The sequence below is a fragment of the Callorhinus ursinus genome, unplaced genomic scaffold (genome assembly GCF_003265705.2).
Source record: "Callorhinus ursinus isolate GAN/ISIS: 27379988/994484 unplaced genomic scaffold, GSC_fseal_2.0 scaffold39, whole genome shotgun sequence".
NCBI classification, from domain to species: Eukaryota; Metazoa; Chordata; class Mammalia; order Carnivora; family Otariidae; genus Callorhinus; species Callorhinus ursinus.
The window spans coordinates 22,693,015-22,708,604 of NW_027397101.1; the positions used below are offsets into that span (position 1 = coordinate 22,693,015).

Here is a 15,590-nt window from a genome sequence, read left to right on the forward strand (position 1 = left end):
GTGATTCCTGCCCTGGGGAGAGAGAAAGATAAACACCACACTGGTTAGACTGTGCCCCCGCAGTGGGCTGGGGACAGACAGTTCTGATTGCGGGCCCTGCCCACCAATGAAGGCTTCTCAGGGGACAGCACAGGGAAAGTGCTCTGCAGTTTGGTGCCATTGCATCTCTGCCAAACACCTGACTCAACTCAACATCTCTGCCAAACACTCTGACTCAACTCAAGCACAAAGCAGCACCAGACTGGCCCACTAATAACATAGGAGGCACGCCTGAAGTGCCAGGTTCTGGTAAACAGGGGAAAGTGCCCTGCAGAGGACCACAGGACCTCTTCTTCATAAAGCCACTACTTTGAAGAGCAGGAGACATAGCTGACTTTCAGACACACAGAGTTAGACAAAACGAGGAGACGGGAATATGTCCCAAATGAAAGAATAAGACAAAACCACAGCAAGAGTCCTAAGCAAAATGGAGATAAATAATATGCCTGATAGAGAATTTAAAGTAATGATTATAAAGATACTCACTGGACTTGAGAAAAGAGTGGAGGACATCGGTGACACCCTTTACAAACAGATAAAGAAGAATCACAGCTGAAAAACACAATAAATGAAATTAAAAATACCTTAGATGGAATAAATAGCAGAGTATAGGAAGCAGAAGAATGAGTCAGCAACCTGGATGACAGAGTAATGGAAAATAATCAAGCTGAGCAGGAGAGGGAAAAAAAAGTATGCAAAATGAGAATGGACTAAGGGAACTCAGCCACTCCATCAAGCGTAATAACATTTGCCTTATAGGGATCCCAGAAGAAGAAGAAAGACAAAAGTGAGTAGAAACTTTATTTGAAGAAATAATAGAAAACTTCCCGCATCTGGAGAAGGAAACAGAAATTCAGATACCGGAGGCACAAAGATCTCCCAACAAAATCAGTCCAAGGAGGTCCATCCAAGATACATACTAATCAAAATGGCAAAAAGTAGTGATAGAGAATTTTAAAAAGCATCAAGAGAAAAGAAGACCACACAAGAGAAACCCCACAAGGCTATCAGATTTTTCAGCAGAAACTTTACAGACCAGAAGAGAGTGGCATGATATTCAAAGTGCTAAAAGGGAAAAATCTGCAGCCAAGAATACTCTATCCAGCAAGGCTATCATTCAGAATAGAAGGAGAGAGAAAGAGTTCCCCAGATAAACAAAAGTTAAAGGAATTCATGACCACTAAGCCAGCCCTACAAGAAATACTAAAGGGGACTCTTTGAGGGGAAAGGAAAAACCATAGGTAAGAATAAGAAATTAGGAAGCATAAAAGCAGTAAAAATAAATATATCCGTAAAAAATAGGCAAGGAATTCACAAAGTAAAAGGATGTAAAGTATAACACCATAGACCTAAAATGTATCGGGAGGAGTAAAGAATGGGTTCAAACTTAAGTAATCATTAACTTAATAGAGACTGGTATATGCAGAAGATGTTACATACAACCCTAATGGTAACCTATCAGTAATAATTGTGAATGTGAATGGACTAAATGCTCCAATCAAAAGACATGGGATGACAGAATAGATTAAAAAACAAACAAACAAGACCCATCTATATACTGCCTACAAGAGACTCATTTCAGACTTAAGGACACCTGCAGATTGAAAGTGAGGGGATGGAGAAGTACTTATCATGCAAAGGGAGGTGAAAAGAAAACTGGGGTAACAATACTTATATAGGACAAAATAGACTTTAAAAGAAAGACTGTAACAAGAGACAAAGAAGGACACTATATAATCATAAAGGGTACAATCCAACAAGAAGGTATAACAATTGTTAACTATGCAACCAACATGGGAGCACTCAAATACATAAAACAGTTAATAATAAACATAAAGGAAGTAATCAACAGTGATACAATAATAGTAGGGGACTTTAACATCACCCCACTTAACATCCATGGGCAGAGCATCCAAATAGAAAATCAACAAGGAAACAGTGGCTTTGGATGACACACTGGACCAGATGAATTTAACACATATTCAGAACATTCCATCCTAAAACAGCAGAATACACATTCTTTTCAAGTGCACATGGAACATTCTCCAGAACAGATCACAAAAGAAGGCCACAAAACAAGTCTCAATAAATGAAAAAAAAAAAAAAATTGAAGTCATACCAGACTGATTACCAGCAATGAAATCGAATCAGTAATCAAAAAATTCCCAACAGACAAAAGTCCAGGACCAGACGGCTTCACAGGTGAATTCTGCCAAACATTTGAAGAGTTAATACCTATTCTTCTCAAACTTTTTCAAAAAATAGAAGAAGGAAAACTTCCAAATACATTCTATGAGACCAACATTATTCTGATACCAAAACCAGACAAGAGACACCACAAAAAGAGACTACAGGCCAGTCTCTCTGATGAACATAGATGTAAAGATCCTCAACAAAAATATTAGCAAACCAAATCCAGCAATACATTTAAAAAATCATTCACCACAATCAAGTGGGATTTATTCCTGGGGTACAAGGGTGGTTCAGTATTTGCAAATCAAACAACATGATACATCACATCAGTAAGAGAAAGGATAAAAACCGTATGATCCTTTCAGTAGATGCAGAAAAAGCATTTGACAAAATAGAACACCCGTTCGTGATAAAAAAACTCTTATAAAATGGGTTTAGAGGGAACATACCTCGACATAATAAAACCACATGTAAAAAACCCACAGCTAACATCATACTCAGTGGGGAAAAACTGATAGCTTTTCCCCTAAAGTCAGGAACAAGACAAGGTTGTCCACTCTCACCACTTTTATTCAACATAGTACTGGAAGTCCTAGCCACCGCAGTCAGACAACAAAAAGAAAAGGCATCCAAATTGGTAAGGAAGAAGTGCAACTACACTCTTTGCAGATGACATGATACTGTATATAGAAAACCTAAAAGACTGCCAAAAAACTGCTAGAACTGATAAGTGAATTCAGTAAGGTTGCAGGATATAAAATCAGTGTACGGAAATCTGTTGCATTTCTACACACTTATAATGAAGGAGCAGAAAGAAATTAAGAAACAGTCCCATTTGCAATTGCACCAAAGATAATAAAATACCTAGGAATAAACTTAACCAAGGAGATGAAAGACTTGTATGCTGAAAACTGTAAAACATTGATGAAAGAAAATGAAGACGACACAAAGAAATGGAAAGACAGTCCATGCTCATGGATTAGAAGAACAAATAATGTTAAAATGTCTATACTACCCAAAGCAGTCTACAGATTTAATGCAATCTCTATTATAATACCAACAGTAGTTTTTACAGAACCAGAACAAACAATCCTAACATTTGTTTAGAACCACAAAAGACACTGCATAGCCAAAGCGTCTTGGAAAAGAAAAACAAAACTGGAGGCATCACATTTTCAGACTTCAAGTTCTATTACAAAGCTGTAATTACAAAACAGTATGGTACTGGCATGAAAATAGACACATAGGCCAATGGAACAGAATAGAGAGCCCAGAAATAAACCCACAATTACATGGCCAATTAATCTGCAACAAAGGAGGCAAGAATATGCAAAGGGAAAAAGACAGTCTCTTCAACAAATGGTTTTGGGAAAACTGGACAGCCACATGCAAAAGAATGAAACTGGTCCACTTTCTTACACCAGACACAAAAATAAACTCAAAAGTGGATTAAGGACCTAAATGTGAGACCTGAAACCATTAAAATCCTAGAAGAGAGCACAGACAGTAATTTCTCTCACATCAGCCATAGCATCATCTTTTTAGATATGTCTCCTGAGGCAAGGGAAACAAAAGCAAAAATAAACTACCGGGACTGTATCAAAATAAAAAGCTTCTGCACAGCAAAGGAAACAACAGAACTAATGGACAGCCTACTGAAAGGGAGAACATATTTGCAAATGACATATCTGATAAAAGGTAAGTGTCCAAAATATATAAAGAACTTCCACAACTCAACACCAAAAAAAAACCCCCAAACAATCCCGTTAAAAAATGGGCAGAAAACATGAATCGACATTTCTCCAAAGAAGACACACAGATGGCCAAGAGACGCATGAGAAGATTCTCAACACCACTCCTCATCAGGGAAATGCAAATCAAACCCACAATGTGATATCACCTCACACCTGTGAGAATGGCTAAAATCAAAAACTCAAGAAACAACAAATGTTGGTGAGGATGTGAAGAAAAAGGAACCCTTAAGCACTGTTGGTGGGAATGCAAACTGGTGTAGCCACTGTGGAGGATGGCATGGAGTATCCTCAAAAAATTAAAAATAGAACTACCCAGGGGCACCTGGGTGGCTCAGTCGTTAAGCATCTGCCTTTGGCTCGGGTCATGATCCCAGGGTCCTGGGATCGAGCCCCGCATCGGGCTCCCTGCTCTGCGGGAAGCCTGCTTCTCCCTCTCCCACTCCCCCTGCTTGTGTTCCTGCTCTTGCTGTGTCTCTCTCTGTGAAATAAATAAATAAAATCTTAAAAAAAAAAAAATAGAACTACCCTATGATCCAGTAATTGCATCACTGGGTATTTACCCAAAGATTTACAAAAACACTAATTCAGAGGGATATATGCACTCCTATGTTTATAGCAGCATTATCAACAATAGCCAAAGTATGGAAGCAACACAGGTGTCCACTGATAGGTGAATGGAAAAAAAAGAGATGAGACACACACACACACACACACACACACAGAGATATTATTCAGCCATAAAAAAGAATGAAGTCTTGCCATTTGCAATGACATGGATGGATCTAGAGAGTATAATGCTAAGCAAAATAAGCCTGTCAGAGAAAGACAAATACCATATGATTTCACTTATATGTGGAATTTAAGAAACACAACAGACAAAGGGGGGAAAAAAGGAGACAAACCAAAAAAAACCCCAAAAACCCAGACTCTTAACTGTAGACAACAAACAGATGGTGACCAGAGGGGAGGGGGGTGGGTGCTGGGTGAGACAGGTGAAGGGAATTAAGACTACACTTACCTTGATGAGCAGCTGAGTAATACATGGAATTGTTGAATCACTATATTATATACCTGAAACTGTAATACACTGGAATTAAAATTTAAACTAATCCTTGGAATTACAGATATATATAGGTCCGGAGAGATATATAGGTCTGGACTCTGGTGAGTCTATTTCAGTTCATGGCTGAACATACTGAAAAAATTGTTTAAAAAAAAAAATGCCTAATGATTTGTTGTGACTGACTCCCTTATTCCAAGAATGCTTGTTTTTAGTCTGTCTTCATGCTTACGTTTCAGCATTAATGGAACAAAATCAAGTGTTTGCCACTGAAATATTTAGATTAAATAATGAGAACAGAAAAATAAAATGCATGGGGAGAGTCATTTGTTATTGTTCAAAAGTGGGATCAGACTATACCTCTTTTTAAAAATGTTTTGGCCACCTAACAATAGCTCTAAATATCCCTTTCCATATCACTCGTAATGAATTCTTTAATCTCTTTGGAAACACCAAAACAGAGGAGTATCGGGATCTCCGTATGATTAGGAATGAAATAAGGTTTCTCCTGCATTATTAGAGCAATAATAATGCAACTGTTGGGCCTTCTGTCTTACAAAAGAGGATCCCTACAATCTTCTGGAGCCCTGAAATGTCTATTCTTTAAGTGTGGAAATGGAGTTTGCTGTTCAGTCCGGTTCCTCTTCTTGGGTGAAGGGGAAGGTAACATTGCATCATCCTGACTTGGGCTGTGTGTGTGTGGACATGCGTGACTCTGAATTGTTAAAACATGTGACCTTTGTTTCTATTTCCTTTGGAGGCTTTGGACTTCTTATTGCTGCTGTTTGCAACCGCAGTGGTGACCTGGGCAGACCACGCGGCCCCTCTCCTCCTTGGCCTCAGTGCTAGCTGGTTGCCATGGCATCGGGAAGATGGCCCAGCTGGGTCAGCTTCAAGCTTCCTTGGCAGGAGTCCAATGCACAGGGTCACTCTGCAGGAGGCTCTCACTCTCCTTCCCAGTAGCATGCCTCTTCTGCTACAGAAAGAGCCGTGGAAGGAACAGACCCAGAAGGTGAGGTTGGCAGCCACCTGCGTGTCAGGGCAGGTGGCCCATCTTCTCTTGAGCAATTTCTGCTGTAGGGTTGAGGTTGGAAGTTAAGTGTAACTGGAATCACCCCACGGTCTTTGATCCTCAGCCCCCAACCGCAGCCAGATGCAGAGCCTCAGAGCTTGAGGCTAACTGGTGGCCAAAAACAACAATGACAATAGTAGCGACTTGCTTACAGCCGGAGGTGAGCCGGAAAGAAGAGCTTATACTTGCCCTGGGGTATTGAAGGCACATGTGTTCTTGATCCTGGGGGGGAAAGGATGAGTGAGGCTCTGAGCGCTCAGAATGACAGAGTGAGGACCGGTAGGAAGGCAGGTTCAGGGCTGCAGGGATCATAGGACGGGGAAGATAGGGTGGTGCTGAGCAACGTTGGGGACGATCCATCATGCTGGGGGGGTTGGGGAAACGGGCATCTGGAACAGCCACATTCTTGTAGCACACTTAAGATTCCTCAAGGCTCATTCGGTCCTATAGCCACGGTCCAGGGGCCTGTCCTCCTGATCTGTTCTCATGATATGGGGAAATTTGTAAAGGTCATCACCCTAGCCCGCAGGAAAATCCAGACTGTAGGAAGCACTTTTTGGTTTTTAATGTTGAGTTTCCCCAGGCTACTGGCCGTTGTGCGCAGCGTATGGAAATACTATGCTTCCTCTACTTCTCGTTCCATGGCTCTGGGCAGCCTTTCGTACAGTCGAGGGAGAGATTCTTTTTTGAATCCCATTTAAGGAAAACTGGATTTTTATGAGGTTGAAAGCCTAAAGCCAACTTTTTGTGGCTTATTGTGAAAATCTGAACATTAGTCTTTAAAAATATTTCTGAACTATGGACCCACGGGTTAGCCATGCACAACTCCACTGAGCATCTCAATTAAAAGACCTTTGTTTTCTTAAGCATTCATATTATACCAAATCTTGTGTTTGCTGTTTCATTTTAAATCAAAATCAATTCAAATGTGGCATCCCCTTGTGTTTTTTCTGGCCTGGGACACCACGATCACTTCGGACTACAGTGCAGACATCCTGTGTCTACTATGTATTTGTAGTGCTTGACCTATTTACTTACCAGTCAGTTATTATAAAATAAAATTGAGGAAAAGAAAATTTTTTAAAAATTTAATCAAAACAGAATTAGGAATATTTGCTTTCTATCTGATGCTTTCTTACAAGCCAGTTTCTACATCCAAGTTAAAATACCTAGTACCTCTGACTAATGTATGTGTTTTTTAGTGAGTCGAGATTGGCAACATTCAGTCATTAATGGAATTACCCTCTATCTAATATAAAAACAATTTTGGTGGTACCCTGGGAGATCAGTCAAACTCCTGAGTAGTCTGAGTTTCTACCTCGTTTGTAGAATTTATTTGCAGTTAACATACTCGGCTGTACCTAGTAAATTATTTGATGCCTTTCTCTTGCATTTCAACTTACTGTTTCAATTCCATTTGGGCACAAATTGTTCTCATCTACAGAATATCTGATTTTAGAAATGGGGGCTTATGTCTGACGTGTTTCCCTATTTACTACCCGCCCTGTGAGCCTGGGCCTAGATGCATGCAGCATCAGGCAGCAGGATGCAAAGAAGGAGCGCAAGGCTCTGAATTGGGTTGAAATCTGGACTCTGCCATTCATTGGGAGTGCACTTGGGCAAGGTTCTTAACCTCTCTGGTGCTCTCAGAGTAATGAGAGAAAGTTCATGGCATACTGGAGGCCTACTGGGCCCATGTCTACCTCACTGTTAAAATCCATAGCAGGTCTCAGGGTATTTAGCTGAGAAAGGAGATTTGACTTTGCTGGGTCATTGGACTAAATGGGAGCTGTGTCCAGCTTCCCCATCTCTTAGGCCTGGTCCCCTTCTCATCTCCATCTGCCAGCCCTGCACTGAGATGAATGTATGCAGGCCCAAGGGCCTGATCACTCTTTTATTAATAGTGGGACTGTCTTCACTGATACTGCTCTTCCTTTTCACCCTAGTTCATTGACTGGCTCTTCAGCATCATGGAAAGCCCTAAAGAAGGCCTCTCCACAAAATCCAGGGATCTTTTAAAAGGTAGAACTTCCATACCACATGCGCAACATAGGTGAAAGCCATCCGTGGCTGTCTTTGCTACAGAAGCATCATTCTCGTGTATATTGCCTCCCGAAAAGGCTCATCTGAACTCAGTGTAGAGAAGTAATCTGGAACTGTCATTATGTGGCATTTTGAAGGAGAAAGTGGATTTAAAAAGAGTTCCATGCCTTTAAATTTTGCTTTTATTTAAATAGCTTTTAAATGTTTTATGACGGCAAACTTTCACTTTAATGAAAGTTTAAAAAATTCAGGAAAGACCAAAGAGGAACCTGGAGTCCCATTGCCCAGTGGCAATTTTGATTATTTTTTTCCTAAGAAGTTTTTGCCCCCTCTGCATATGAGTGTTGTTCTAACACATTTATAATCATTGGGCAACTGAAAAAATACACATAGACACTTTGAGCACTACCTTTATTTAAAAACTATGTTTAAAGCATTTTAAACTATCCCTATTTTGGCTTCGTTAATAGTATTTATAGTAGTGGCATAGTATTTTGCCAAGGGAACTGGACATTGCCTATGCTTTCAGGCGTTTAAATAGTTTTTGTGTTTTTTATACTTCTCTACTGACTTGTTGGACTATGACTGTGGGAACCACAAACAGAGAATATCTTTCTGTGAAAATTACGTACATTATTTTACTCAAACCTGAGACTTCCGTTAGGCATTGTTTGTGTGGCCTGAGACACCTTGTCCTGTCTTTTGTGTCTCAGGACTCGGGGGTCTGGTCCAGCCAATGGCTTCTGTTGAGATGGTCGCTGACACGCTATAAAATAATGCACTGGGAAACCTCAGCTTGGGAAAATCACCTCCTGGCCTACACTTGGGATAATTTCAAAGATTTTTTTTTTAAGATTTTATTTATTTATTTGAGAGAGAGAGAGAATGAGAGATAGAGAGCACGAGAGGGAAGAGGGTCAGAGGGAGAAGCAGACTCCCCGCCGAGCAGGGAGCCCGATGCGGGACTCGATCCCGGGACTCCAGGATCATGACCTGAGCCGAAGGCAGTCGATTAACCAACTGAGCCACCCAGGCGCCCCACTTGTGATAATTTATCTGGCCTGCCTGGAGTCTTAGCATGACCATATTTTACCCTTAGTATGATATAATTTGTTGGTGGCCAAACAAGTAAGAATTCCGTAATCAGTTGGTTCTGATCCTTCTCCCTACCCCCCTCCCCCCACACATGCGAAGGGCGTGAGTAGGAAGTGGAGTGTGATCAAGCACAGAACTTCACTGGGCGTAAGGGCCGTGGTCTGACATACGTTTACTTGATCCGTCCCTAGAGACTTCATAGGATTGTCTTCATTTGTTTGCCTCAGGAAGTTTGAACTCATTCTTAATGGCCATGGGTCTATAATACCATTGGTTGCTCCAAACATACACCGTTTTAGGTCATGAAGATAGCAAACAAGTTGATACTGATGAGGAGAATAGTTATTTGGGTCAAGGAAGTACATGTTCACTTGATTAGATAGTCAAGGGCTTATTAGAGTCACACACAAGAACTGTGTAACTGGCTTCCCTACATTTCCTCCCTATTATATTTTAAATAACATCTCGATATATTTATATTAATATCCTAAAATAAGATCTATAATAAGTGACCTAGAGGAATTACACAGAGCTGCCCTACTCTAAATTGATCCCTGAGGGACCCGTGATGAATAAGAAAAGGTGTGGACTTGTGAGCACATAGTTGAATACAGATTAGCACAGTCATGCGTGCTCCATTGAGCAACGAGGACCTAACTTCATTGCAGGATCAGTTTTTTATTTTTGTTTCTTACCTTTCAACTAAACATCTGATGGAAAAATCATATTCATGTAGAAAAGTACACAAATCGTTAAGTAGCTTTTTTACAAAGGGAACACACCTATGTAATCATCACCCAGATGAAGAAAAGAAAAAAAATCAGCATCCAAGAAGGCAATTTTTGTTAAACTCTGCCGAATTTTCTGTTAACTGGTTGCAGAATAACTTAACAACAAAGAAACCCTTTCCCCCAGATTTTATTAATCGTGCTCTACTATTCAAATTCTGCCTAAGGCTTGATGAGAATTCTTAGTCTTGAAGATGAGCCAAGTAAAAAAAAGCCAAGTTCTGTTCTGACACGTTTTCCATCTAAATGACCTTTTCAAATGCTGTTTCACCAAATGCAACAGTGCACTTTACTTTTTTTGTCCCCTTAGCTACCCTGTTGTCCTTGAGAGTTCTCCCAGAGTTTAAGAAGAAGGCTGTATGGACCAGAGCATACGGTTGGTGATGTTTTGGGGGTAGCCAGCAGTATCCTCAGCTGGATGAGGAAAACCATAGAAATGGAAGAAGGTTTTCAGAATTCATGCCTGGGATCACGGAGCCATGATGCAGAGGGTCAAGGGGCATGAAAAGGTGGACACAAAACTGACCCCTTGACAGGTGCATGCCAAGAGAAGGGGGCATTGCTTCAATGCCCAAGCCAGTTGGGACTGAAACCAGAACTTGAATTTTCTTTTGTTTGGCTGGAGTTCAACCTGAAGATTTTCTTTGTGGAAACTTGACTACGTTATCTTCTCCCCATAAATTCTAGTAAAATAATCTTGTGAATTTTGTGCACATTTCTTCTTTGCTTTAAGGCATGGGGAAGGTTTTGCTGGCAAAGCCAAATGATAGTGGTGGCAGTGGCATCATGATTGACTTCCCATGAAGTTTCTAGAGGATATTTGCTGAGTCAGTATTTTATTTTTATTGACAAAACATTGTCTTGGAACTGCTGACCACATTTAAATAGTAAGCATGGTGTGTGCTGAACATTAGCCAAATCAGATTCATTAGTGGTGGCTATAATTTGCTTATGCTTGGGTCTCTTGAAAGCAATTGAAAGTTCCCCAATTCAAAATAGCTTCAACCAAGGAAGAGAATATTAGGTCACAAACCAAGAAGTTCAAGAGTAGATCTGATCAGGTCAGTCAGCTGCATCCAGTGAGTCAAACAGTACCATTAGAGCATAGTTGGGATCACTCCACAAGTTGGTAAAATGGCGACCAGCAACCTCAAAGGGAAGGGAAGGCGTCTGTGCTCGCGGGTGTGGCAGAAGCACCATGGAGAGGACTCTGGTTCTGCTTGGGTCACATGAGAGTCCCTGCACAACTCTGTGGGCCTTGGGAGTTGGGGCGCTCTAATTGACCAGGGTCCTACCTGAACTGGCTTTCCTCCAGGAGAAAGATAATGGAATGCTGGGCAGGTATCTCCTTGAAAGAACAATGTGTTTTATTATAAGTACACATCTCTGTCTTAAGCAGAGGGACTGGTGGCCTAATGACAAGTAAATGAAGTTATGTGACAGTTGTCCTCAAGAACAGCAGTTTACTCAAGGGCTTGAAAACCAGCCAGCATTTGATCTGTTTGCTGTTTATTTTTCCTTCATGCAGGCATTCATCAGGGCTGGCTTGAACCAACCATATGAACGTACTGATGGAGATATAGATGCATGGTCTCTGGGCAGAAAGTTTGTGCCGCTGGAATAATACACCTTTGTGTCTACCAGGTATAGCAGTGCCTGGTACTTAAAAGCACCGTAGAACCTTCAGTATTATTCCCGTGTGACATGTACATTCATGTTGTCACTAAGTGAACCTACCTACCACTTAGGTTAAAAATAGCTCTCCTAGTTTTGTTTTCCAAACATGTGGAGTTATGATTCCAGGTTTCAGATATTTGTGGTTCACTGTGTAATTCACATTCTTTCTTTGCTGAACTTCAGTAAGGCACCAAGATGCTTACAGAAAAGGGGAAGGGAGGGCGAGCTTTCAGGGCGTAGCCACCTGCAGTACCATTTCATTTTTATTACCTCCTCAGAGGCCGGCCTAGAAGGAAATGAATTTGAAGGAAGCAGCTGAACATGTTCTGGGAGAAGCCAGCTTCTCTTTCCTTCACCCTGCATACGCTTTGTTTTACTTCCTACCAATTAGTGATTGAAATTCCTCTAACATTTAGTTAGGTGCCAGACGGTAAGTTCACTAGAACTTTCACTTGTATTATCTTATTTCACTCCTGCAATAAGACTGTGAAGAAGCATCTTTTCTTTTCTTTTTTTTTTTTTTTAAGATTATTTATTTGAGAGAAACAGTGAGCAAGAGAGAGTACAGGAACAGGGGCCGAGGGAGAGGGAGAACACCCCCCCCACCCCCCTGAGCAGGGAGCCCAGTGTGGGGCTCGATCCCAGACCCCTGGGACCCTGGGATCATGACCCGAGCCGAAGGCAGACGCTCAACCGACTGAGCCCCCCAGGCGCCCCTGAAGAAGTATTTTCCATTTTAAAATGGAGAAAATACATCTAATAAGAGGCAGAGCTACATAGAAGACCAAAGCCTTGAAGCCCCAGATCCAGTGCACTTTCTGCCGCATCCAGGCATTAGTGCCCATTTTAAGATGAAAACTCCTACTAAGGATGAAGCCTCATGCATGCTTCATATAGATTGCTGTCATCAGATAAAAGAGAGAACCCTGAAGCACAGGGAGTACAGTCGATAATACTGAAATAACAGTGGTGACAGATGGTGCCTACAACTCACTGTGGTGCACGGTGCATCATGTAGAGAATTGTCAGACATCTGTGTTGACACCTGAAACTCCTAGAACGTGGTATGTCAACTACAAAACCAAAAATCAAAAAAGGACACTGCCTCATGTTAATAAGCTGCTGGAACTGGGAAGGTGAGGAGTTGTGTAAAGGAACAGGTCTTAGCGGGTTGAAGGGCTTTAAATTCCTGGACCATCTTGCAAACGTGGGTGGCAGGGAAGAACAGTAAGGGGAAGTGGGCACTGAGGAGTGTCTCTGCACTTCTGCCCTGAGTCAGCAGGCAGAGCTTGCTGGTGTTGGAGGAAGGGAGGAAGAATCGGCCCCGGCTTCTGTACCCAGCTGGCCTTTTTCTCCTCAGCCTGATTTCTTCTCAAACTTTGTCCCTGCTCCCACTCTTGACAAGAGGACAGAAGAGCACAAAATGGAGGAAATAAAATATATCTGTATTTTCTTCCCTACCACCTCCCCTCCCTCCTGTTTTTGTTTTCAGGGGTCTTGGGCTTAAGATTTGTAGGATTTTCCTATCCATGGTAACCTCTAAAGAATCAAAAGTGTAAGATACTAGGAGTGCCTGGGTGGCTCAGTCGGTTAAGCATCTGACTCTTGATTTCGGCTCAGGTCATGATCTCAGGGTCGTGGGATAGAGCCGCACATAAGGCTCCACACTGGGCTTTCAGCTGCTTGAGACTTTTTTCTCTCCCTCTGCCCCTCCCCTGCTCGCTCGCTTGCTCGCTCACTTGCTCTGTCTCTCTCCCCCCCTCCCTCAAAAAAAAAATTCTAAATTGAAAACCTAAAGGTTCTAAAATCTAAACACTAAGATATTAGGTCACTGGAATAATAATACTCTTTCTCTTGGTTACCTCTTGGTTCAGGTCAGAATTAAGTTACTCCCTCAGGATGGCTCACCTTGTTCTCTAGAAACCTGAAGTCTCTGCCTTTTTAGACCAGATGTTCCAAACTATGTATGGAAACACTTCCTTCACAAGTTGCCAAGACAAAGAGCATGCTGGGATATACTAACGAATGTGTGGGGTTAAAGTCTTAATTATGCATCTCAGAACACTCTGACTCTTGATTTGAAAAGTGTGCATTTGGAACACGCTGGGATCCATGCAAGGCCCTAAAATTATCTTTGTGTTTTGTCATGTAATGACTCCATGGTAACTACTAGGCTGTTAACCTTTTTTGAAGTTAATTGTCAGAAGTTCTTAACATCATTTTGATTTTAACCAAAGATGGTGATATTATAATTATAAAAGGAGTAAGACTTTGTTAGGGACTCAACCACTATCTTGAAATAACTTAGTAACTTTGAAAATAAGCAGTTCTAAACCTCTGGTAAACATTTTCATAAATTACCGTTTTTGAAGGGAAATCAGATCTTGTGCTTAGGAGGATGGGGCCTTCACTAAAGCCACAGCTATAGGCTGGGCCTTTGGTGAACCAGTCTGTATGAGATTACCCAATAAGCCTATTACTAGGTGCAGGCATTTCAGTTGGAACCAGGGGACATGATGTGGCTGGAACAAGTCACATCCTCCATTCTACCATCGCAGAAAGACACCTCACGGCGTCATCTTCATGTATAAATATGTATCATCGCTCTGGTCCTGGATGAGGTAATATGCTTTTATATTTTCTGGAAGGAAATTCTTTATTCTGATCCTAAACTCTCAGTCTCATTTTTTAAAAAATGTATGCTATATATAGTAATTATGAAGTTGTGGGTGTGCATGGAATGTGTTAATCTTCATAAACAGTATGGAATTCTTTAAAATTGCCACGTAGAAAGATAGTCTGATTCTTGTCAAACATAAGGAACTTGTGAAATAATTTCTAGCTAAATTATTGGATATGAAACTAAGTAAAAATGACAGGGATGACTCCCTGACTTTGGTTTTATTTCTTGAATACAAGGAATAACTTACCTCATAAAGTAGTTGAGAATAAAATATAAAAATATGCTTTATAAATTCTAAATGGTAATAGAAATGTTATCACTTTTATATGTTTCACTGAAAATAGCTTTAACACTTGACGATCTGTATGTTGGGACTTGGGAAGATAATGGAAATTTAACAAATTGTTCTTAAAACATTCTAAAAGCAAGTAGCACATCAAGAAAGGATCCTTATAGAACTTAAAAAAAAAAAAACACCTTCTTTTTCTGTCTTCTAAACATGAAGTGCCCTTTGAGAATAATCAAATATAACTGAGATATCACCTAATTAACCTGATAGATTTCCTAAAAGAGGTCTTTTTCTGGAGGTACTGGTAGTAGTCTATAAAGTCAGAGCTGCAAAATTTTGAGTGTGTACCATGTGCGCAAAGTGAACAAGGCATGACATTCCTGCCTTCACAGAACTTACATTCAGAAAATATAAATCAGTAAACCGTCAGATAATTTTAACGCATCCAGGAAATGTGTTACAAATTTCCTACTTCTGTGTAGCTGTTTATCATTTAGAAAGGTTTAGTTTACCATACTGCATTTGTTCTTTACGCTGACGCTGGGCAGTTAAGGAAAGGAACTCGGGGTCATTCGCTTAGTAAACACTGGAGCTGGATTTCACATCAAACCCACTGCTCTTACTTCCATCCAGTCCACGTTCTCGCTCACAGGACCCCGCGCCGCGGCTCAGCTGAATACCACAAAGTAAGTACACAGTGGACACCTACGTTTATTTGGTGAATTTAGGCATGTTCTCACCAGTTGTATGGTGGCTTTTATATAAGTTCTTATTAGCAGTTTTCTGTCCAAAGCTGAAATACTTTAGACTCAAACTGTAGTGTGCAAGAGGGGCATTTGAGGAGCCTGACAACATGCAGGTTCCTGGGTCCCAGTGGAACCCACGAATCTGGGTCCT

The 15,590-nt window shown here is 41.0% G+C and overlaps 1 protein-coding gene across 5 annotated transcripts in view; it reads left to right on the plus strand.

Annotated features, from left to right (window-relative positions):
• Positions 1-10,748, plus strand: part of FOCAD (focadhesin) — a 307,583-nt gene extending 296,835 nt beyond the window's left edge. For all 5 annotated transcript variants that reach the window (XM_025887857.2, XM_073880862.1, XM_073880859.1 and 2 more), the window contains 3 exons: positions 5,807-6,058; positions 8,065-8,140; positions 10,355-10,748. In XM_025887857.2, coding sequence (XP_025743642.1) covers positions 5,807-6,058; positions 8,065-8,140; positions 10,355-10,428 — 402 coding nt within the window. In that variant the 3' untranslated portion in view covers positions 10,429-10,748. The remainder of the gene's footprint in view (positions 1-5,806; positions 6,059-8,064; positions 8,141-10,354) is intronic.
• The last annotated feature ends 4,842 nt before the right edge of the window (positions 10,749-15,590 follow it).